This window comes from Callorhinus ursinus, unplaced genomic scaffold, assembly GCF_003265705.2.
Source record: "Callorhinus ursinus isolate GAN/ISIS: 27379988/994484 unplaced genomic scaffold, GSC_fseal_2.0 scaffold48, whole genome shotgun sequence".
NCBI lineage: Eukaryota > Metazoa > Chordata > Mammalia > Carnivora > Otariidae > Callorhinus > Callorhinus ursinus.
Genome location: NW_027397110.1, coordinates 8,436,562 through 8,461,822, shown reverse-complemented (window position 1 = coordinate 8,461,822; position 25,261 = coordinate 8,436,562). Strand labels below are relative to the sequence as shown.

Below are 25,261 nucleotides of genomic sequence, written 5' to 3'. Positions count from 1 at the left end.
CAGAGAGAATGAGAGAGAGAGAGCACACGAGGGGGGGAGGGTCAGAGGGAGAAGCAGACTCCCTGCCGAGCAGGGAGCCCGATGCGGGACTCGATCCAGGGACTCCAGGATCATGACCTGAGCCAAAGGCAGTTGCTTAACCAACTGAGCCACCCAGGCGCCCTTTTATTTTAATTTTTAATAATAAATTTAATCCTCATGGAGGTTGAAGCCTTTACAATTTCTAGACTAAGAAGCACAGCATGATCAAAACCCAAGAAGATTTTCTCCAATTTTATCATTAAACTTCAAACCTGGGGCACCTGGGTGGCTCAGTCGGTTAAGCAACTGACTCTTGATTTCAGCTCAGGTCATGATCTCAGGGTCGTGATATCAAGCCCTGTGTTGGGCTCCACACTCAGTGTGGAGTCGGCTTGAGATTCTCTGCCTCTCCCTCTGCCCCTCCCCCTTGCTCATGCTCTCTCATGCATGCGCGTGCTCTCTCTCCAAAAAAAATAAAAATCTTTAAACCTCAAACCTGACCTTAAGTAAACAGTTCAAAAATAAAGAGGATATACATCATGACCAAGTGAGATTTATGCTAGGGATGCAAGGCTGGTGCCCATATGGAAATCAATCAATGTAATACACCAGATTAATAGAATAAAGGGGGGAAACACATAATCATTTCAGTAGATGCAGAAAAAGCATTTGACAAAAGTCAGCAGCCTTTCCTCATAAAAACACTCAACAAACTAGGCATAGAACTCCAACAACCTTATGATAAAAAACATCTATAAAAACCTACACCTAACATCATGCCTAATGGTGAAAGACTGAAAGGTTTCTTAAGATCAGGAACAAGACACGAATGTCTGCTCTCACCACTTCTATTCAACATTGTACAGGAAGTTTTAGGCAGGGAAATTAAGCAAAAAGAGAAATAAAAGACATCCATATTGGAAAGGAAAAGTAAAACTTATCTCTATTTGCAGATGACATGATCTTGCATGTAGGAAGTCCTAAGGAATCTTAAAAAAAAGATACTATTACAGCTAATAAACGAATTCAGCAAGTAGCAGAACACAAGACCAATATACAAAAATAACTTGGTCAGTTGTATTTCTATACATTAGCAATCAATAATCTGAAAATGGAATTAAGAAAACAATTCCACTTACAAGAGCATCAAAGAGAATAAAATACTTACAAATAAATTTACCAAAAGAAATGTTAAGACTTGTGCACTGAAAACTACAAAACATGTACGAAAAAAATGAAAGAAGACCCTAAATAAAAGGGAAGACATCTTGTGTTCTTGGATTGGAGGAACGGATGTTGTTAAGATGGCAATATTCTCAAAATTGATCTACAGATTCAATGCAATCTCAATCAAAATTCTAGTTGTGTTTGTTACAGAAATTGACAAGCTAATGCTAAACTTGATATGGAAATGCATGAGACCCAGAAAGGCCACAACAATACTGAAAAAGGACAAAGCTGGAGGACTCAACTTTATTTCGAAATTTACTACAAAGCTACAGTAATCAAAATTGTGTGGAACATAAGGATAGACACAGAGATCGGTAGCACAGAAATGAGAGTACAGAAATAAACCCTTACATCTATGGTCAACTGACTTTCATAAGGCTGCCAATATAATTCAGTGAGGGAAAGAATAGTCTTTTCAGCAAGTAGTAGTGGGACAACTGGATATCCACATGCAAAAGAATGAGGTTGGACCTCTACCTCACACCATACACAAAAATTAACTCAAAATCTATAAGGAAGAGCTTAGATCTATATGGAAGAGCTAAAACTATAAAACTCTTAAGGAAAAAAAACATAGGTATGAATCTTCATGAGCTTAGATTAGGCAGTGATTTCTTACATATGACACTTAAAGCATAAGCACCAAAGGGAAAATTGATAAATTGGACTTCATGAAAATTTAATAAGAAAGTAAAAAGACACCCTATAGAATGGGAGAAGATATTTACAAATCACCATCTGGTAGGGGTCTTGTATCCAGAATATACAAACTCTTAAAACTCAACAATTAAAAAAAAACAGTTAAAAATGGACAAAGGATTTCTACAGACATTTCTCCAAAGATCTATAAATGGGCAACAAGGGCATATAAAGATGCTCAACATCATTAGTCTTTAGGGAAATGTGAATTGAAACCACAATGAGATACTACTTTTCACATTCAGTAGAATGGCTACAATCAGAAAGCTGGACAATAACAAGTGTTGGCAAGGATGTGGAAAAACAGGAACCCTCTTACATCCTTGATAAGAATGTAAAATGGTGCAGCTGCTAAAGAAAACAAGTTACTGGTCCCTCAAAAAACCAAACATAGAATTGCCATTTGATCCAGCAATTTCACTCTTAAATATACACCCAAAGGGATCAAAGGAATTGAAAGCAGAGACTCAAACTGACACTTGAATGTTTTCATTCATTGCAGCAATATTCACACTAGCCAAAAGGTGAAAACCACCCAAGAATCTACCAACCAATGAAGAGACAAACAAAATGTGGTATGTTATACAATGGAATGTTGTACAACTATAAAAGGAATGAAGTTTTGATACATCCCACAACACAGATGAACTGGAGGACATTATGGTATGTGAAATAAGCCAGACAGAACAGGGCAAATCCTATATGATTCCACTTATGTGAGGTACTCAGAATAGGCAAAGTATAGAGACAGAAAGTAGGTAAGAGGTCAGCAGGAGGGTCATTGCTTAATGGTTATGGAGCTTCTGTCTGGGCTGATGAAAAGGTTTGGAAACAGTGGTGATAGTTGGGCAACACTGTGCATGGAATCAATGCCACTGAACTGCACACTTAAAATAACAAATTTTGTTATTTACATTTTATCACAATTTTTAAAAATTAATAATATACCTAAAGCCACAGGACCGTATACTCTAAATGGGTGAACTGTATGGTAGGTTGAATTGTATCACAATAAATTTGATTTTTAAAACATGAAGAAAAAAAAGAAAGGCACTCCGGGGCCATAAAAGGACATGGGAGAACCTTAAATGCATACTGTCAAGGAAAGAAACAAGTCTGAAAAAGCTACATATTGTATGATTCCAACTATAGGACATTCTGGAAAAGGCAAAACAATAAGGGCAATAAAAAGATCCGCGGTTGCCAAGGGTTCTAGGCAGGGGAGAAAGAACCAACAGGTGGAGCACAGAGCATTCTCAAGGCAGTGAAACCATTCTGTATGATACTGGAAGGGTACCTACATGACAAGTATTTTTCAAAACCCACAGAACTGGAGAACACAAAGAGTGAGCCTTAAGGTAAACAAAGGACTTTAATGTATTAACACTGGTTTGTCAACTGTAACAAATGCACCACACTAGTGCAAGATGTTAATAGGAGAAACAACGCGTGGATAGGGAAGGGTTATGCGGGAGCTCTGCTCCTTCTGTGTAATTTTTCTGTAAACCTAAAACTGCTCTTTAAAAAGTCTATTCTAAAAATGTATACTTAACACAAAGACTGCACTGAATTTTATCCTCTTCTCATGATTCATAAGACTATTCACTTTAAGCACAGATTATAATTTTACATTAGACAAGGAGGAAGTGCTGATTCTTTTAGCATTGTAAATCTCAGACACTACCAAATCATCTCAGTTCAGTATTCCACACACCCTTCCCCTACTTCACCTCCTCCTCCACCCCCGACAAGATTATTTTATGACCTAAATTCTTGTATTCATATAAGTATTCCATCTAGATAGTCTTTGAAGATTCTATAGTCTTTGGAAACACTTCCTTACACTTATGACTGAATTCCAGTCTAATTATAATTACAAATTACAGTGACATTATTATACCAAGCCGCCATGCCTCCTGTTTTATTCCCTTTGTTCATTTTCTATGAGGTATCATTTTATCAGGAACCTCGGTATGTTAGTTTTACACATCTTTTGGGGGGAAAAAATTGTTCTCGAAGGCCCTCAAGAGTCAACACAAAAGGAAACTATAACTGTCCCAGAAGAAAGACGGCCAACACATTTAAGAACTTTTCCCCAGCTCCTGGTTTAAAATGATCCCCTCCCAAACCTCTAATCTTTATTGGCACACTGTATGCATTTCTTTTACCTTGGTCTTTTCCAGCTTCATCTATGTGTTGAAAATCTTTTAGTGTTTGAAGGTTACAGAACCCCTCTCTGCAATGCTGAATAACTTTCCTTGATCCATTCTTGATGAGATAATCCATTAGCGTAAGGGATTTATACACATGGCGCCAGTTCTTCCCGTGATCATTGAGTCTCTGCCATAGCATATTCATAATCTCTGACAGAGAAATTGTGTTGAAGGTCAGGTCACTGATATCTAACATCAGAGAACTAGAAGGACCCCAAGGGTCATTAGAAGTTGCTTCTCTGACTTTTATTTCAGCATCTGAGTAATTTTTCATGAAGTTTTTCACTTGCCTCCTGAATGCCATAGGTAAGACAAGTTTGAAGGTGAAATGGGGATGAGAGCAATGGAATAGGAGTTAATATAATTGGTTTATAAAACTCTTGAGAGGTAACTGATCCCCAGTTCTGCCGCTCCCAAACACAAATGATTAATCTCCATTTTGACAAGGCATCAATTTCCTGCAAAGCAAAGCACAAAATATATGTAAGTTAAATACTTTTCGAAATGTCTACAGAAGACTATGTCAGTCTGAAAAATCTAGGTTTACTTAGAAATCAGCCCCTCACCTACATCAGCCAGAATTGAGGGCACTATCTAAATTCTCCTAGCATCAGTATAGGAAAATCTCTCATAAGGGATTGGCCTATATTAAAGAATTATAGGTGGTCTTCCTAGTCCTAAAAGTTTCTGCAGAAAATATCATTCAACTTCTTTGGCCAGGAATAAAATAATTCTAAAGCATTACAGGACAGTGGGCAAGTTAGGAGAAGAAAATGGGACATGCTCTCTGACATCTCATGCTTAAGATGTGTTGTCATGTATAAAAATAGTATGTCCTGAAGGTAATTAGGATGGTAACATCTGAGTCTTGGAGTCATCAAGTGACCCTAAGGTTGTATTCTTAGAACTACAAGTCACTAGAATTGGATCTAAATACGTTCTGCTTTCTTGTTAATCTGAAAGTAGGAAGGTTGCCAACTATAACACAAGTAGTTGCACCACAACGGGCTCCACATCTAACTCATGGTACCCTTGACCAGTATTTTAGTCCTGATAAGGTTAGTAAGTTCAAAGAAAAGGTTAAATTACTTTCTTTACTGGGTCTTAGAAAAGTATGTGTTTAAGGAGTAAACAATGTCAATAGTAGGGTTCAAACTGGGTAACAATTTCCCTAAAACCTGGAGGGATCAGCATGTTATCTGTCACATTCCAAAACAAGTGTACACAAAGAGAGGCCCATTTAGGTTGATACAAAATACATTAAAACCTAAAGGAGGTCTGCAGCCCCCAAACCTTAAATGATGCTTATGAAACCATTCCCTTCCTTCTTTTTCATTGCTTTGAATTAAGGTGGGTCAGTTAGTTTGTAATTTCCCTGGTGATTCACCCCGATGGCCACCAAGAGAGTGCACTAAATTGATTTCAAGCCTTGACAAGCATCCAGGCCCAATGAAGCCTTGGCGATCTATAATCAGATTTTACTAGAGAAACTGCATGCACAAAAAAGACAGACATTAAAATCCATAACAAATTTGTCATTTTCAGTTTTGTTTCTCTTCTTTGACCTTCGCAATTCCTAGCTCAGGTTTGATTAATTTCTGTGTGTGTATTTAAGGAAGACAAATTTTCAGAAGCAAACTAAATGAGCTATCCTTTCTTTTTCAAAAAATAAGAGAAGGGGTAATTAACCTTTTTTTTGTAAAATACAACACATCCTCAAATGAGCAAGATGGAAAATGTATCAGTTTAATTAACATTTCTCAAAAAGAGACTATCATCAACACTAGGAAGAAAAAGAGAAGTTGCGTGTTTTTACAATTTTCTGATTTTCTCTCGTTTGTACTTCAAACACAGGCATTTTTATCTGACTCATTCCTGCAGCAAAAACCAGATTTATCATGTGTTTCAATAAGCCATTAAAATTTTCAATCATGAGGGTTTTTTCTATTGTCCTTTTTTCCCTTCTACCAAGCTCACGCAATGCAGAGATGCACTGTGACATTGGCTTAGAGCAACAAATATTGATCTGTTTCCTCACAAGTCTATTAGGAAAAAAAACAAACAAACCTGTTAGAATCATAACCTGCTGGACTTAAACAACAGTCACCAAAACGCTATTTTTTTTTATTTTTTGGTGAGCTAACTATCTATATTTGGAGAGACAAAATCCAAATTTTTAGGTTTTCCTATATTCTCTATCTTGTATTTAAAAAATGTTATCTTAAATGAATTTTCTACCCCAGGAAAGTATCAAATAATGGGCTTCGATCCACTAGGGTAGTTTAAAATGGATGTGCTTAACATCATACTGAAATTAAATACATTCCCAACCATTAGAAAAACCACGAAGCAAAAAGTCTGGATGAGTGAATTAATACCATTTACGAATGCACAGTACTTTGTGACATGTCCACAGAATATGTAAGACACCATTCTACTATTGTTATCTTTTCAGATTAACAAGGAGTTCGACTGCTGTTAGTTGTAAATTATACGTTGGTTTTCTGTGTTTTAAACATCTGACTACATACAAATGTTGTTTACTCATACCATCAGAAACTTGAGATTATAATTCCAGTATGTGACATCTGAAACAAAAGTGGTGCCCAAGTGAGTAAATTTTCACACCTGAATCTTGGTTGTCTGGCTACCCAAATCCCTAGAATACTTAGAAACGGAGGTGAACGAACCATGAGAGACGATGGACTCTGAAAAACAAACTGAGGGTTCTAGGGGGAATAGGGTGGGGGGATGGGTTAGCCTGGTGATGGGTATTAAAGAGGGCACATTCTGCGTGGAGCACTGGGTGTTATGCACAAACAATGAATCATGGGACACTACATCAAGAACTAATGATGTAATGTATGGTGATTAACATAACAATAAAAATTTTTAAAAAAAGAAACGGAGGCGAGTTAAGATATTCCATGTCACCAATCTGGGTCACCTCCTCTGAGAGGCCTTCAGCTAGCACACTAGCTACTTAGATCTTCCCAACATATTCTTTCCGTCCCGATTTATTTCCTTCATGGCACTCACCATGATCTGTACCTGTGTATTTGTCATTTGCTTTCTTCACCACCAGACCAGAAACTCCATGACAGCATGGTCCATGACCATCTTATTTACAAGGCAATATAATCTTATTGCCTAGTAAGTACCTAGAACATAGTAGGTACTCAAGAAACAGGTGTTGAGTGAATGCCCAAATGACTGAATGAATCTGCTTGGGATACACCTGCATTGATTCTACAGCTTTGGATTATAAACAGGACATTTTAAAAACATATTCCAGCCTTGCAATTGTCAAGTAAAATTCTGGAGTTGGGAGTAATTATTTTCAAATCAATCAATCAGTATTTCTTGAGTATCTACCATTTGTGCCGCTTTGTGGATGACATAAGAAATATAAAACATGATTCCAACATTCAAAAACCAGTGTTTGGGGGCTGGTGGTGGTGCCCGGCGGGCCTCCTCTGTCAGGAGCCAAAAGCCAGTGTTTGATTAAGGAGCTTTCTCCCTCAATAATTCCAAAATAAACACATAATGAGATAGAAAAGATCTCTTGGTTTCCTTTTTAGGCTTACTCACTTCCACAATACTTTGGCAAAGGCTGTTTCCTCTCCCAACTTTACTTTAATCATAACAGGAAATCATTTAAGTTATCAAGTGACATTGTGGAATTCAAACTCAAGGTTTTTTTCAGACTTCTGAAGGGTAACACAGTGCCTACACCATATGTTACTTGATACCCACAGTAAGGTGTGGGGCCACTCTGAACAAGCAAACACCTTAACGTGACTGCAAAAAAAAATTGTAAATATTTGGAATATACAAAAACGAATGCCTCATTTCAATTCAGGTTTTGCTGCCAAATGAGCTGGGGGGGAAACTGGTCTTCAAAATTCTTTGGCTATCAGAATTGAGAATAAGGAATTGAGGAGCTGAACTGACTTTACCCAAAGACCTAGGACAATAACAGCAACATCTAAGAGGCAGAGTGTGAGAGGCATCTGGAAAGATGCATTCAGAGTAGAGAAAAGCTTTCCTCTTTGTACAGTTTCTGCCTATAGACTTAAGTTTACTCAGGAGAAAATAAGCTCTCTGGCCAAGATTGTTGTGGGAGAATGATTATAAAGAATACCATGGCATTAGGAGGTGTTATTATTTGGATGGGAAGATTACTACAAGAGGCAGAGAAATCAACTTTTTGGAGCCCTCCTGTGTGTTCATTAATTCATTCAACTATTAGCTCTCTAGAGTTCACTACATGGCGTACTCCATTCTACCAAATGGAGAAACGGGTGCACAAGACACAGTCCCCATTCTCTGGAATAAAGGGCTACTCTTTTTTTGAATGCTCACAATGTGCTCACACCTAGGCATTCACCTACCTCATCTCATTACTTTAATTAGGATTCCAAAGGCATGGACTTGAGGTCCTGCTCTGCCATTTCTTAATTAAGGCTCAACAACTTCGCTGAGCCTCAGTTCCCTCATCTGCAGCATAAGGACTAATCACCACATAGAAAGAACAGCTGAGAGGAAGAAATGAGATGCCTGAGAAAGAATTTGGAACATGAAGGGTGAGGGCTGAAAGAATCAACTTCCTGTAGACAGGGTCTTTCCTTGGCATCCATTTCTTCAGAACAACCACTGTGTACAAGGCAGGCCCCATGCCAGGCCCAGAGCCACACAGATAAGCCCGACCACCGACTCCCCTCGGAAAGCACGCAGTTTACTTGGAGCAGAAGGCTGGGCCACACAGAAGCTTCTAGAAGGAGGGAGTGTGACACGATGGCGTCACACAATGGGGACCTTCCCTCACGCAGACCGTGGTGACCTCGGCCCCCTCTCGCCCGCACCCAGTCAGCGACGGCACCAGCCTGGGACAAGAGGCGGGGAGCAGGCCCCTCCATGCCCGCCTGCACCCGCAAACAAGAATCGACTACCTGACGGGAAAGTCCAACCACAGCGTCAGGACCTTTTCCCGCTCAAATTCAAGCCCCTCGTTCCTAGGCTGATCCCCTCCTGCAGCCAGGCCTAAGCGCCCACGCCCTTCCCCACTTCCGCTTCCTCACTTCCGGCCCCTCACTTCCGGCCTCTCCAAGGTCGGGTGTCCACTGCTCCCAGGGCATCAAGCAAGAGGGACGTGAGGCGTTAGGCTTAAAATGACCCAGCTTTGGGACAGGGGAAGGGGGGCCGTGGGGGCAGCGGATATCAAATGTAATGAAATCACATGTCTTCATTTAACAATCCTTGGAGCTGTGGTGCTGCTCTCAAGATCTTTTCAAAGAAAAATTTTACAATTTGTGTTACTAATGTATTTTAACTGACTGGAAACAGCACCCGCAGCTGATCGCCTCCTCAAAGGACAAAGAAGGTAATGGTAGTTTGCTAGGGATGAAAAGAGTAGTGTGTGTGAGGGGCAGTGATGGAGTGCCTCCAGGGAGGGCCTCGGGTACCAGTGATGGGTCATCGTTGAAATATTCAACCGATCTTCAGTGAGCGCCCCCTATGTGCCAGGCACCCCACCAAGCTGTAAGGACCCGGAGATAAAGCATGAGTCCGGTGCTCCATGAGTTTACAGGTTAGTGGAGGTGACAGGCACCGTCACAGAAGATTGTGACAAGATATGTATCTTGTAGAAAGAGAGGAGAGAGCATCTAATTCTGCCAAGGAATATTTAAGGGCAGGTTTCAGAGAAGACTTTACATCTGTATCTTAAAGGATGACAGGGAGTTCAGTGGATAGACAAAGTGGAGGAGGCCATTAGAGGCAAAGGACACATCATGTGTAAAGGCTTGAAAGCTGAGAGAGCCTATTATCTTGGTAAAACTACAAGTACTGTAGTTACTATGGCTGTCTCAAAGGCTATTAGTGGAACAGCAGAGGGAGAGGAAGTGGCAGAAGAAAGTCAGATCATGAAAGACCTTGTCCGTGCTGCTAGGTGATTTTATCTGGTAGGCATTGAAAATATAATCAAACCCATGTTTTAAAAGCGTATGCTTCGCTGCGTGGACTATGTCAATATTCCACCAGGGTGGAGGGAAAAGACTTAGACAATAGAAAAACTCTTCCTAGATGAAAGTAACATTTGTTTTTAGCTCCTACTACTTCGATCATAATTATTATAACAGACGTCATGATCAATACTGACATGTAGTTAGCTAATTATAATATAAAGTTGTGGAAGATATGAAAGAAATTGGTGTGTTTGAAATACGGCTTGGCTGGCTATCATATAGAATAATGGGCATAGTAGCCAGAGGGAATTTAGAAAGGTGGCCGGGAAACAGATTGTTCAGAGCCTTGAATGCCAAGCTAAGGTGTTATTCTATAAAATAGTGGGGGACAAACAACAAGTATTTTGTTTATATAGTTTATGAAGTTTTTTTTGAGTCATAGCTTATGTAAATTTCAAAAGAACTCTGAAAAGTAGGTATAATTATTCCATTTTACAAATGAGGAAGCTGATTTGGGGGAACATGCATTCATTCTATATTATTGAGCACCTGCTAAGTCCCAGGCACTATGCTGAGCTATGGGAATACAAAGAAGTAATAGTCTAATTAAAAGACAAAAATAGGGGCGCCTGGGTGGCTCAGTCATTAAGCGTCCACCTTTGGCTCAGGTCGTGATCCTAGGGTCCTGGGATCGAGCCCCATGTCGGGCTCCCTGCTCCGCAGGAAGCCTGCTTCTCCCTCTCCTGCTCCCCCTGCTTGTGTTCCCTCTCTCGCTGTGTCTCTCTGTCAAATAAATAAATAAAATCTTTAAAAAAAATAAAGACAAAAATAAATTAGCAATTATAATAAGTTTCTGTGATAAAAATGCTTTGGGAGTAAAAAGAGGATTTGTCTGAACCTACATAATTCGTCTTCCTGGAAGAGGTGAACTTGAGCTGAGTTTGAAGGAACAAATAGGTTACGTGAATTGCTCAGAAATACTCAACTAGCAAGCAATTTAGCTAGAACTTGACCCAAATTTGCAGTGTCCAATTCTATGCCCTTTCCTCTACCCTAAGGACCCATTTTTGGTTCTTGATGTTGAGCTCCACTGACATTCTTTTTTATTTTTTTAAGATTTTATTTTTAAGTAATCTCTACACCCAATGTGGGGCTCAAACTCACAGCCCCAAGATAAAGAGCCGCACGCTCCACCAACTGAGCCAGCCAGGCACCCCCTCCATTGACATTCTCAGTCACAAATCTACCTGTTGTATTTTGAAAACATTGGAGATCCCAGTTTTTCCTTTTTAAACCCATTCATTTCCTCCTTTTAGAATGAATCTTTGGGTGTATCTGAAAGGTTGTTGACTAGGCTCAGCAAAACTGTAAAGTGTTACCTACCTAGTGGAATTAACTTCGTTAAAGTAACATTATGTGAGAGGTTCTTCTTCTCTGCTTTCTTCCATTTGGGGGCACCATAATTTAGTTGCACTCACCAAATACAGATACGGTTTTACAATAATAACTTGGTGTGTTTTTCCCCTGAACTCAGAGTTTGATAAAAGTGAACAAAGTTTTCTTCACTTGGTTTTCAGGAAACCATTGCTCCTTCTCGTCTCCTTGGCTGGTTTCTTCTCATTTCTCTGACCTCTCGACTTTGAAGCGGTCTGTTCTCTATCAATATTCATTCCCTGGTTGGCTTTATCCAGCTTCATAACTTTAAATAACCTGTCTGTCTCTCAACAGCCCTCAAGTTTTTATCTCCAGCCCTAACGTCTCCTGACCTCCAGACTCCTATCTATCTTGACATCCCCACTGGTATTTCTCATAGACATCTCAAATTTAATATGCCCCAAACCAAACTTCTTTTTTTTAATTAATTAATTTATTTATTTGAGAGAGCAAGAATGAGAGAGAGAGAAAGAGAGAGAGCACATGAGAGGGGGAAGGATCAGAGGGAGAAGCAGACTCCCCGCTGAGCAGGGAGCCCGATGTGGGACTCGATCCCGGGACTCCAGGAGCATGACCTGAGCTGAAGGCAGTCGCTTAACTGACTGAGCCACCCAGGCGCCCCCAAACCAAACTTCTGATCTTCCAAGCTTGTTCCCTGTCTCAGTAAGGACACATTCTTGCTTCTGGTTTCTCAGGCCACGAACCTTGGAGTCATGGCACCCCTCTGTCTCTCAGACTTCACATCATATAATCAGCTCGCCTTTAATGCAGGGTGGCCACCAATGAGGGTTGGTAGGTGATAAATGGTTTATTGATGCCACATTCTAATTCATGATAAAATAATAACACTTATGTTTCCAGACTTTATGGTTACCCCGTATATTCAGAATTCAGTCACTTCCCAACACCTCCAGTTGCCGCCACCTGTCCTAAGGTGCAACCTTCTCTTGCCAGGACTATTGCAGTAGCCTTCTAACCGGTCTCCCTGCTTCTGCGTTTGCTCCCTTACAATTTAATCTCAACACAACAATCAGAGCTATTCTTCTAAGACCTAAAACCCAAATTAGATCACGTTCAAAATCTTCCATTGGCTCCCATCTTCCTCAGAATGAAATCAAAGACCTTGCCATGGCCAACAAGGCCCTATGTGTTCCAGCCCCTGCTCCCTCACTGACCTCCATCATAACTCCTCTCCTCCTCACTCATTGCATCAAGCTTGCTCCCACCATAAGGCTTTACACTTGCTAGTCCCTATACCTGCAAACTATTTCCCCAGAGAGCCATCAAGCTGGTTGCCTCACTTTGTTCTGGACTTAGCTTAAATGTTCTTTGACCTCCCAATGAAATCACAACCCCCCACCTCCTACACTTCCTCTAACTCTTGCCCCATCTTATGATTCTCTGTAGTAGTACAACCATCTGACATACGTAATTATTTCTCTCTCTGCCAGAAGATAAGATCCAGGAGGGCAAGGACTATGTTTTGTTCACTGCTATATTCCCAGCACTTAGAGCAGGCCTAACACAGACTAGGTATTCAAACATTTAATGAATGAATGAAACGAGAATGTCTGAATCTGTACTATTGAATGAAAAGTACACATTTTACCATAAAGGTAAATTAAACATAATTAGGTACAAGAGATTCTGATATTAACAATGACCCCTCGGGGCTCCTGGGTGGCTCAGTCGTTGGGCGTCTGCCTTCGGCTTGGGTCATGATCCCAAGGTCCTGGGATCGAGCCCCACATCGGGCTCCCTGCTCTGCAGGGGGCCTGCTTCTCCCTCTCCCCCTCCCTCTGCTTGTGTTCCCTCTCTCACTGTGTCTCTCTCTGTCAAATAAATAAATAAAATCTTTAAAAAACAAAACAAAACAAAACAAAAATGATGACCCCTCTAAAGGAATTGCTGAAAAATTGTAAATGAGTATGGTTTTAAAGAAAATTCTCCATTATGAGTAAGTCCACATTTCACAGATTCTTGAATCCTCACAATTTTGCTGATATTTTCTGCGTATCCCATGATTGCGAGGACTGAAATGATGGCATTCTCACGTTAGAGTCTTTATTCTTAGATTCTGCCTTTGCACTTGTTCAATTACAGAGCATCCATGAAATAAGCCACTAGAGTGGCCTTGCTCCCCTGTCAGTATGCTCTATAACACGTCTGTTGATCATTATTTGCTGCTTCTGAAATAACTTCTCTTTGAGATTTTCCTGTTCTGCCCCACACTTGTAAGGGGAGGGGTTCTGTTCTGCTCCCTAGGGGGATAGTACCCTGTGGAAAAGTAGCCTCCTCATTGGGGTGCAAGCTGAAAACTCCATGATACTTTCTACAGAACACTACTTATCTTTTCTCCTTTCTTCACACTCTCCAGCCGTGCGAGTTCAGGGCCTTACTGTTCAACCACTTCAATACCACTGACTTGGGATTAGGAGTGTGGCCAGAGGACTTCAGTGTCTGACATCTAGCTATGAAGCTGCTGGCCATAATTATGGGATCCAAGAACGTCCTTAGACCATGAAGACTGAAGAACACTGAGGGCCACATTAAGATGTTTATTGTTTAAAATCAGGGACACGCTGTTACCGTTAAAATTCTATCTTTATAATATGTGGAAATAGTGAGGACCCTGTTCAGACACAACTCGGATTTAAGAAAATTGAACAAACCTGCATTAACAAAAAGAAAAGCCTGTATTAAGGAGTTAGGAGTAGCAAATTCCTTCCTTTAACTCGTTCAATAAATATTTATTGAGCACCTACGACTGTGACCAAAATTCTCTGATGATTCCAAACCAGATTCTTTTCTATTTCAATAAAAGTGGTTCGCAAAAGAGAAATCCTACCCCAAAAAAGGAAATTTTGAACAAGATTTAGGATAAAGGGGTGAAAAGATAAAAAAAAAAAAAGATATCATCTCATAATGTAGAATGAGTTTAAATTTTAGAACTCCAAACTGAGTCTTATATGCTACCCTCCTTCTTAGCCTTCAAGGGATTCATGCTGGGAGCATCCCGTGAGCCAACATTTCCCTCTTTCTCTTGGGCCCAAATTCTGACTGGTGCCACTTAGCAGGTAGCAATGTTTCTTATTTTGTGCAAAAGATGCATCATTGGCAATCCATTTTTAGTAAGGGCAAAGAGAGGGAGAGGCCTTCACAAGTTGCACTTGGTATGGAAACCTAAAGGGGAAGGAGGGTTTTCACAAAATCGAAGGTAAGAACTAAGGAAGTTGGCAGGGACAAAAACCTTAGGTCAGTGAAAAATCTTTAAATCCCAGGAATCCTTTAGCCCAACCAACTCAGGAGAAAGGGAAATCCCCAAGATCTAAAGAACCAGTCTCTGCTCTTGCCTGACTGGCCAAACTGAGGTTAGAAGTCATCCTGGCTCAGAGCTTTTCTTCTTTCGTTTTTTGTTAAGGGTAATGTTATGGATTAAGAGTAAATATTATGGCTGAGTGTACTAAGAAAGCATTTTCTCTGGGATTTTAGCTTGGTGCATGATCCCAGGGTGGTATTAAATAAGTTCTCCGAAGAAGTCCTAATTTTTTCCTCCAGATTCTTGGATGTAATAAGAGAAAATGAGAGTTTTCCTTCAGAGAGGCAGCCTGTTGGTGGATCATCTCCAGGATTCAAAGTTTTCTTATGTGAACAAAATTGTTCAGGGAGGAAATTGTTAAAATTGAAACCAAGCATAAAGAAGCAAAAGTGTTTCAGAGAACCTCCTGCATTTTAGTTCAACTCTGGCAGCAAGAAAACAAAACCACATAATCTAAGGCTCACGCCCAACTCTCTGAAGCCCTGTGTCTGCTAGTTCCTGTGTGGTTTGCCTACAGACTGCAGGGCTGACTGGGGGTAGTTTGGAGGAGGGAGTAAGAAGTAAGGCAGGTGGAGGCACTATTAATGGATCTGTGAACTCGTACCCTGTTTTAGTGAGGTCCTTGGAAGACAGCACAAGGTGGATCTGCACTCTGAAATGCAGTAATTTTGGTGTTTGACTTCATCTTCCTTCTTGGAAGAGAAGATACTATTAACTCGGTGTCAAAGCCAAGACATAGACTCAACCTCTTCTCTTCAAAAAGGTATGTCATTGGACAACATCGGGCCATACACTCTAGAGCTCTTGAACAGTTTTATACTTTGCAGAATGTTCTCTATGAGTCAAATCTAATGAAAATGAATCCCATGGGTTTTCTAAGTATTGCTTTTCATATTTTGGTCCATCCGTGAAGGTCTGTAAATCTTTTGCTGTAACAATGCTTGTGGTGATGGGATTCGACTTCCAGCAAAGGAACTTGTTCCTCATCCAGCCCAGCATACAACATTCCCCACTAATTGGCTTCTGAGCCATCCCAGGGAGAGACATTAGACCCATTACAGAGGTGAAATCCCACCTCTCCATAGTCAGCATTGAAACCCAGTTGAGGATGGGGATGAAGGTTTAGGCAACAATGAATGAACATTGGCACTGTGGGGCCAGGATTGTTCTCTTACTTACATTTCTACCTCTCTTAGTATTTATGGTGCCTTTACAAAGAACACCACTTTGGATTTCTTTACAAAAAGAGAACTTTTTGTTGAAATGGGTTTTGAGAGAGTATTGTCTATCTTTGTCTCTTTATTAATAATTAGTGCCATGTCCCTAAGATGGTGTCAGTTCAGGCATTGAGTCTGAAGACAGCTCCTTTGGGCTCTTTCCCCCACCTACTCCTGAACATGAGGGTTGAGTATACCCACCAAGGGTTTCACTAACTTAAAAATTCTGAATTTATACACCTGGAATGAGGCCTTGTTAATAAGGTATATGTAACTTAATCTGCACCTTACCAAAAATACTCATCCCCAGATAAATTAAGAGGGAAATGTTTAGATCTAAAATTCCAATGGAAAAGATTGCACGTGCTCGTGTTATGTCATCTGAGGGTGGGAAACCTCAGGCTGAAGCATCTTTTGTTCTATACAACTGCATTTATCATAGACTGATAAGTTCCTTAGTGGGGTCCCCTTTTTTTCTTTATTATTTTTGGTTTCAGAAAGAACATTTAGTATAAGTAGACTCTGCTTGAACAACCCAGTATTGGTTATAAAACTCAATATTCATAATATAATTTTAAGGCAAACCTCTTTATAAAAGGATCCACTATTAAATAAAGAGCACTATGTAAATACAGAACCATCTAAGTGCATTTAAATTTCAAGTTTGAGAAATTATGATTTGTATTCTTTTTGAGAACTTTGTTTTTCTGTAAAGAGAGAAGGCCTGTGTCATTGAATAAAACTACCTTTTTGGATTGGACTTGGAGTGTCTCCTGTAGAGTAAACTGTAAGCTTATTTTCCCTAAATTGTAATAGGTTTTATTTTTTTTTAATGACTTTACTGAACAGAGGGGAGGGACGCTATCGATTTGCTCAATATCGATTTGAGTAATATTGCTATTGCTAATACAATATCCTTTGAATATCTTCCACATCTTTTGTCCTGATGAAAATCCCTCTTATTCTTTTATTTCAATTGTTCTTTGTCTACTTCACAGGGATATTATGAGAATAAATGATCTCACACAGATAGGATGTGCCTTAGGAAAAAGGCACTATGAAAATGCAAAATTGTATCATTATTAATAATTTCTTTGAATATTGATCATTTTCTTTCCACTTTTATACAAAATATATCTCACTTACTGGCTGAAGCCATCTCTTTTAGAACCATGGCCTTCTGGAAAAGTGGAAAATGATCCCCAATTCCCACAAGTTTATTGATTCTCAGAGAATAATGCCTGCTGGTGTTGGTGCCTTGTAGCGCTCACACCTAAACTTGAGTGGGACTTGCCTCTTTTCCTGGGCCAAGAAAAATCCACAATTGTTCAAAAGTGTATCATTAAGTGTGATTCCATCAAGAATTCTTAAATAAGTAACAGTTGCTGCTGGATTAGTCCTAGGGCCAGATTCTTTATTTTCATGCTCTCCTAAAACAAATTCAAAATGTGGTCAAGAATCTTTGTGACCTAAGTTATTTGAATCAAAAGATGCAGTTGATTGGCCCCATTTTGTCCATCTCAAATACTTGCTAAAGCATATCTTGATCCACAAAGGAAGAACACAGCCTCATGTGTCCCTTTTCTTTTTTCTTTTTTCTTTCTTTCTTTCTTTCTTTCTTTCTTTCTTTCTTTCTTTCTTTCTTTCTTTCTTTCTTTCTTCTTTCTTTCTTCTTTCTTCCTTTGTCTTTCCTTTCTTTCTCTCTCTCTCTTTCTTTCTTTCTTTCTTGGCTGAGACCTTAAAATTCTCAGGAACAAAATAAATTTAACAAATAAGCATTTATAAACATTTATTGGGCATTTGTTATGTATCGGGCCCTGTATTAAGCACCAGACACTCTTCAACATTACTACTAGGTTTCAATAAGTTTGAGCCAGTAAAAATCCAGTAAGTGATTTTTAAAATTTTCTTTTTAAATACACATTCACAAACATTATAGAGAACTAAAAGAAACTATGAATGAATATGATATGAATAAAAATCTATCTATCTATTACTAAGCACATGAATAAAAATCTCGTATGCTCTCCAAAGAAGATGTAAGACATTCATGAAGAAAGTGAAGAAAATGTCCGAACGAAAAAAAGCTGAAATATTGGTACAATGAATACCTCTATACTCACCTTCTAGGCTCACCAACCGCTATCTTTCTGCCATATTTGTTCCATCTTTGTGTATTTCTTTATGAACTATTTGTAAGTTACAGAAAAAGTGATACTTCACTCCTAAATAATTGGATACACAGCTAAGAATAGGGGCATTCTCCTGTAGAACCACAACACCACCATTATACCTAAGAAGACAGACAGTAATTCCTTACTATGATCTAACATTTAGACCATATCTAAACTTCACCACCTGACCCTCAAAGTCGTCTGTACCTCAAAAAAAAGTAGGATCTAATTTTTTTAAATTTTTTTATCGTTATGTTAATCACCATACATTACATCATTAGTTTTTGATGTAGTGTTCCATGATTCATTGTTTGTGCAATAACACCCAGTGCTCCACGCAGAATGTGCCCTCTTTAATACCCATCACCAGGCTAACCTATCCCCCCACCCCCCTCCCTAAGTAGGATCTAATTTTTATAAAGAAAAGCACATTTTTACATTTGGGCTTTATGTTAGATCATTGGATTTTTTAAAGAGTTAGGTCAGTTAACTTGTAGGATGTCCCATGTCCTACATTTACTGTTGCCTCGTGGTGTCATTTAATTTGTTCCTTTACCCCCTGTATTTCCTGTAAACTCTCAAGTTCGGCCTAAGCATTGATTAGATTTCGACTGAACGTTTTTTTGTAAGGTGCTCCACATTGCATCTCATCAGGAGGCACAAAATGCCAGGTTGTCCTTCTATTTGTGACTCTCAGTTTGATCATGGCTCGAGGTAGTGATCTCACTCCAGGGAGCTCTCATTGTAAAGGTACTTTTTCCGCTTTTGCAATTAACAAGTTCTCCGAGTGGGTGACGCTTTGACACTGTGGTAGTATCTTACTTCCCAACCAATGTCACCTGATGGCTTTAGGTGATAATCCTTGCCAAAATCGACTGTTCCATTCGGGATCGTACACATTTTTTATACCCTTTGAAGGAGGATTAGACATACAAATTCCTCATTTTTAGCAGCAATAGCAAATATTATTGAGTGGATAAATTCAGGCAATAACTCCAACAATAATAAGTAACATTTATTGAGTGCTTGCTGTGGGTTTGAGGCCAATCCTCCAGCTACTACTGGGCCAGATGGGACAAGTTTGTCTTTCTGTGCCTTAGTTTCTTAAGCTACAATATGAGGGTAATAATGGTACCTATCTTACCATATTGTTTTAGAGGCTCAATAGAGTTGACCCTTGAACAACATGGGTTTGTTTGTGCGAATCCACTTACACTCGGATTTTTTTTCTATAAATACAGTGCAGTACTATAAATATATTTTCCTTATGATTTTCTTTTTTTTTAAAGGTTTTATTTGAGAGAGAGAGAGAGAATGTGGGGGAGGGGCAGGAGGAGAGGCAGGCTCCATGCTGAGCAGGGAGCCCAATGTGGGGCTCAATCCCAGGACCCTGGGATCATGACCTGAGCCGAAGGCAGACACTTAACCAACTGAGCCATCCAGGTGCCCCTTTCCTTATGATTTTCTTAGTAACATTTTCTTCTCTCTAGCTTACTTCATTGTAAGAAGACACTGTATAATACATAGAACATGCAAAATTTGTGTTAGTCGAGTGTTCATGTTATTGGTAAGGCTTCTGGTCAACAGTTGTCTACTAGTAGTTAAGTTTGGGGAGAGTCAAAAGTCATACACAGATTTTTGACTGAACGGAAGGTAGGGACGGAGGACAGTGCCCCGACCCGCACCTTATTCAAGGGGCAACTGTAATTTATACATGTAAAGTCCCTAAAATGGTGGTCTGTTAGTATTATTTACCCAGCACTGGTCTGTTCCTTTATAGGCATGAACTCATATGCTTTTCATGAGGGCCTAATGAAGTAAGGGCTTTGTTATCCTTCTTTTGCAAGTGAGGAAGCACGGTGACAGGGAGGTTAAGAAACCTACACGAGGTCACTTAGCTTGTAGGTGGTAGAGTCCGGATTTGAACCCAGGCAGTCTGACTCCCAAGCGTTCTCTCTGAAGACTGGCACTTATAATGAGAAATGACACAAATGGAACTGAATAGGAAGCAGGACCCTTGTGCCACCACCAGCCAGGTTTTAAATTACTCTGAGTTATTGAAAATCTGGGACCGGTGCTCCCAAAATAGATTTTAGGTTTTGTTCATCGGAATGATAGCACTACATTAAGCACAGATGAGTGCACTTACTGCATTTATGTAGCTTAAGGCTCTGTATGAGAACCTTTAAACAAAAGAGATCACTAGGAACTGAAAAATAAAGAACTGAAAGACTAGGAAGGAAGCAGACACAAAGGAATAATACAAGAGGGGAATTACGAGTCCTCAGAGCCGTGGGGCAGGAGATGGTATTTTGATATAGTCAAGAGGGAAAAAAAATCCCTCTCATTTTTCACATTTCTGTACTGTATTAAGATTTTACCACTAAAACGCAGGAGTGTAGCCATTGTCATATTTGTAAAAGGCCCCACTGGATTTCTTTATGGGACAATGGATAAGTCTCGTAAGTAGGTAACTTCCCTGGTTGGTTATCTCATATCCTAGATATTCCAGAAGTCAGTCTCTGCTTCAGGAACATATAACTGTATACAAAAGGCCTTACAAACCAGTATCCATCCCTACCCCTTCATTAGCATTATGAAAGTTTTCCAGCGCTGTCTTTATTCACTCCCTCAAATGCTGTTACAGAAAGCTCTCAAGTGTAATTTTCTAACCAGAACTAAAAATAAATGAGAAAAAAAAATCCAACATTAATGTTTTTATGCACTTCGAGCACAGTCATTGCTAAATTGGTTCTGCTTTTTTATGTTTTTTAATGAAAAGCAGCCTAATTGATCAATTGGTCATGAATAATACTTTTTCATTTGTTTTTCTCTACACTGCTCAGCCTTCTACAACCACAGGCATAATGTGGCAGCCTACAAATGGCTTATGATTTGTGTCTTTTGTCTAGTGCTTTATGGGAAAATGCTGGAAACAAAGTGCTGAGAACTCTGTAGGAACTCGGTAAATAATAAGGAGATAGTTCTCTTGTTAAATATGACTTTAAAAAAAATCTCTTTCAGATAACCAGGAAATATTACGAGGGAAGTACACAAGTAGGAAAACAAAAACCCTGGTTGCTTTGTAATTTGAAGTTTCTATTCGTCATTTTATAGGCCATAGATTTTTAGTCCTTTATGGAGCAAAATGGGAGGTCAGATTAGCTTCCCTCTCCCAAATAGATTTTTGTTCTAAAAACACAGATTATTGAATCAGTAAAGCCAGCAGGAAATCTCAGCCGTACATTCAATACACAAAAACCGTTGTATTTTAACACACCAACCTTTTAAGTTGATCATAAATATGTTGATATCCATAGCACATAGATTCTTACTGGCAGTGGTGAGGTAGGGGTTGGAGGAGAATGTCAGCCACCCATTTAGGAAGCTGACAGAAGCTATAGAAATTCCCCGGGGAGAGATAAAAAAACAAAAGTGTGCCTAGCTAGCGCTCATTCACACGCGTCTTTATGCAAAATTTCCAGTGGTCCATGAATCCCCTGGAGTCTATTCAGATATCCTCGACAGGAAAAATTTCCCTTATCTGAAGTTATTTCACCCTGAGTCTTATAAAGTCTTTCAAAAGAGGTTTGTTGTTGTTGTTGTTGTTGTTTTTTAAGATTTTATTTATTCATTTGAGACAGAGAGATACAGAGAGAGAGAGCATGAGCAGGGGAGAGGCAGAGGGCGAGGGAGAAGCAGGCTCCCCACCGAGCCAGGAGCCAGGAGCCAGATGTGGGGCTCGATTCCAGGACCCTGGGATCATGACCTGAGCTGAAGGCAGACGCTTAACCATCTGAGCCACCCAGGCGCCCCTCAAAAGAGTTTTCACACATTATCTCATTTGATCTTTGAGGTAGACACACCACATATTTTACTCTCATGTTGCAGTGTGGGAAAAGCAAAGCTCGAGAATGTACATGACTTTCTCAAGGTCATTTTACTAACGTCCACCAAGACTTAAGACCAAAGCTGTGAAGTTGATACTCAGGGCCCCTTCTGCTACACTAGTCTGGGCACTGTGTTCTGAAGACACAGGAACGCTTGATGAGCTCCTGGGAATCTGAATTTTGGCTCTCCTGGAAACTCCCTGCATAACTCTAAACAAGACATTGTAACCTCTGTGGGCCTCAGTTTCCTTCTCTGTCAAGTGAGATGTTAGACCGTAGGCGCTCTGAAGCCGGTTCTGTTGCAAATTACTTAATCCCACTGGGTCTGAGAACAGAAGGAAATGACGTTTTCTGTGATAGAGGACAAGACCCTTCACCCTTCCCTGAAGGTCATAAAAACTGGTGTCCAGTTCGTGATGGGTGCCTTTGCAATGTCCAAATCCTGTTAGAAGCTATAAACATAATAGTGCTTTTGTGGGCGGCTTGTGTGTCGTTCTGCTGTTTGCTTCATTTTCCCGCAGGGCTGACTGCCTCACTGTGATTTTGCTCTCTGTGCTCTGCATCAGACAGACAGACCACGATTATTTATTATCCCTCTTGGGTAGTTCAGAGTATAATGTGGAAATAAATAAAGATGATGGACTTATTTGGAGCTGATAAACCTTATCCTTCTGTAAAGATTATTCCTCTTGAAGGACCTAAGCCTTCCACCTGATTTTTCATTATTAAGAGTTATTTCTTTTAATGTCCCTGAAATGTGCTTGGAAATTGGGAGCCGCGTAAAAGGGCCTGCAAGCGCTGAGCACAGAAATCCCAAAAGAAGAGAGGACATGACCGAGCCCTTCACTTTGGGAGCTATCTGGAGAATCTTTGGGTCAGTCTAATTAGGACGAATTTGTGTTAGCATTTGGTTCAGATTTATAAAAAGTGTCCATAGCATATGCTGCCAAGTACACAAAATCCACGATGTAGTCCCAGCTTAATTCTGAGTCTCTCCGGGAAGCTAAAACACACAGAAAAATTCTCCTGTTCTGTGTGTCAGTTGCCAGATAGAACCCCAGAACCAAAGGTCTGCCCCGCATGGCAGGAGCCACCCTGTTCTTGGCCTTTGGACTAGTCTGAGCCAAAGACAATTGGCAGGGACAGGCTGGCTACCTCCATAATCGGGAAGGTTGCCCCAGATCTTCATTTGTGATTAATAGCCAGAGATACGAAATTGGGGGCCCTGGTTTCTCAGCCCTTTCGCTTTGTTTTTTTTTCCAAAAAAAAAACATTTGAATTTTCCAAATGAACTTCAGGCTGGCCAATGGAGCTACAGTAACTTCTTACAGAGAAGCATATACTTTGCTCAGTCCTGTGTCAGGTCATTGACTGTGGGAAGAAATACTGTCCACTGATAAGAAATGCAGAGCATACACTTAACTCCTATGTTCTGTGCTCTTTCCTCAGCCTTGTGGATGACTCAGTGGGCTCCATTCCCTCCTCTGCCCATGAGCGAAACTGTACTATTCTTTAACCTGCTACGCAGGACCCTTGGGAAGAAACATGCATTGTTACCCCAAAAGCACTTTTATATCTTTGATATAATAGAAGTATGCAATGTCTCATTTATGAAATGCATAACATAGTGCTTTCTTATTTAGCCAAACTCATTTTGTGGTTTTTCTGTCTCTTAGACCAAGATTATTAAGTAGACTGATTCACTTTATCAACTAGATACTGTACGATGCTGTGACTTGACACTGTTTCCCTATAAATATCCAAATAAACAAAGAAGGAGCAAGTGTGAAGTCAAAAAAATCCCCTGGCTGGAGAGTGATTCCCAAGACCTGGAACAAGGCAGATGGAGCGCTTAGATAGTAAACTTTATTTTTTTCCAGCATGGATACACAGTTTTTATTTTAAAATGCAAGATGTAGGGAAAAGCAAGATTTACTACACAGCCAACTTTGTCAGCTCAAATTATTTCATGAAGTGAAGGGTCAACTAGGTGCTATTATCATCAAGAGAGCACATTATAATGCTCTGTCATATAGATGCCATAAAAAGTTACCCGTTTGGTTACTTTAGTTCATTTTTGGGCTGCCATCAGCAGACATCCCCTCAATCCCTAATTCACGGTATCCAGAGGTACTGAGAACACTTAGGATAATAAAAACAAAACCAAAATAGATCCTTTCCCCTAAGGAATGTACAAGCTATTAGGGAAACTGGACAGGTGAAACCTGTAGTGCTCAGCTTGTGCCAAGGAGATTAACAGAGCAAGTGGAGCAAGGAGGGCTTCCTGGAGGAGGTGCCCCTGCAGGGGAGGGAGGTGGCTTAACAAAGAGACATAACTGCATCCACAAATTTGCATCCTTCACAGAAATCATAGGAGGAATAGGGTCTTCTTCACTGATGATCCGTTTATTTTGCAAATGACAAGAGTTGAGAAGACTCCCGTGACTTTTTTTTTTCCTTGAGGAGCCAGAAATTAAACTTCTGCCACTGGAAACTGTTCCTCAAGCTCTTTTCCCAGATTGCCTGCTCTTCTCTCACTTCCAGTTATGTCCCTTTCCTCTTCTTCAAGCTTAAATATCCTTGGTTCTTTTAGCTCCTCTCCTAAGATGGGGCTTTGTATGCCGTCGTCATTTTAAGTGCTCATTTCTGACGGACTCCAGTTTAAGGTCCTGCCTGGACCGTGGTGCCCAGAATGGGACAGAGGTCTCCAGGAGCCATCTGACAAATGCAGAATACCACGGAGTCGTTGCCTCCCTTCCTCTACGCCTTATATTTCTATTAATATGGCCCAAGATTGCATTAGCCTTTTTGGCATTCATATCACAAGGCTGACTCATACCGAAATTGTGGTCAACTAAAACCCATGAGTTCCCATGCATTACCATTAAGCCAGATCTTCCTTATCCTGTACTTACACTATTGATTTAAAAACAAACAAATAAGCAAAAAACCCTAGGCACAGAGGTTTAAATGTAGAGAAATTTATCCCTATCATACTAAGTCATATTGATAACAACCTATCAAACTATTTCCAAGCAGGGCACCTGGGTGGCTCAGTTGATTAAGCATCTACCTTCGGCTCAGGTCATGATCCCAGG

General features: G+C 40.0%; 2 protein-coding genes and 1 long non-coding RNA gene across 9 annotated transcripts in view; 2 read left to right on the top strand and 1 right to left on the bottom strand.

Moving 5' to 3' along the window:
* Positions 1-25,261, bottom strand: part of ENTHD1 (ENTH domain containing 1) — a 174,443-nt gene that overhangs the window by 100,405 nt on the left and 48,777 nt on the right. For 5 of the 6 annotated variants that reach the window (XM_073882745.1, XM_073882746.1, XM_073882749.1 and 2 more), the window contains one exon: positions 4,119-4,621. In XM_073882745.1, the coding sequence (XP_073738846.1) occupies positions 4,119-4,467 (349 nt within the window). In that variant the 5' untranslated portion in view covers positions 4,468-4,621. Of the gene's footprint in view, positions 1-4,118; positions 4,622-9,115; positions 9,241-25,261 lie in introns of those variants that run through there. The other variant, XM_025881889.2, reaches the window with a different exon arrangement.
* Positions 9,274-14,327, top strand: LOC141370867 (uncharacterized). Its single transcript, XR_012375316.1, has 2 exons — positions 9,274-9,546; positions 13,941-14,327. It is a non-coding gene; the product is annotated as an uncharacterized lncRNA (long non-coding RNA).
* The window catches only part of GRAP2 (GRB2 related adaptor protein 2), a 63,633-nt gene continuing 53,696 nt past the window's right edge, over positions 15,325-25,261 (top strand). For both annotated transcript variants that reach the window (XM_025881485.2, XM_025881486.2), the window contains exon 1: positions 15,325-15,645. The gene's annotated coding sequence lies outside the window, so the exon portion shown is untranslated. The remainder of the gene's footprint in view (positions 15,646-25,261) is intronic.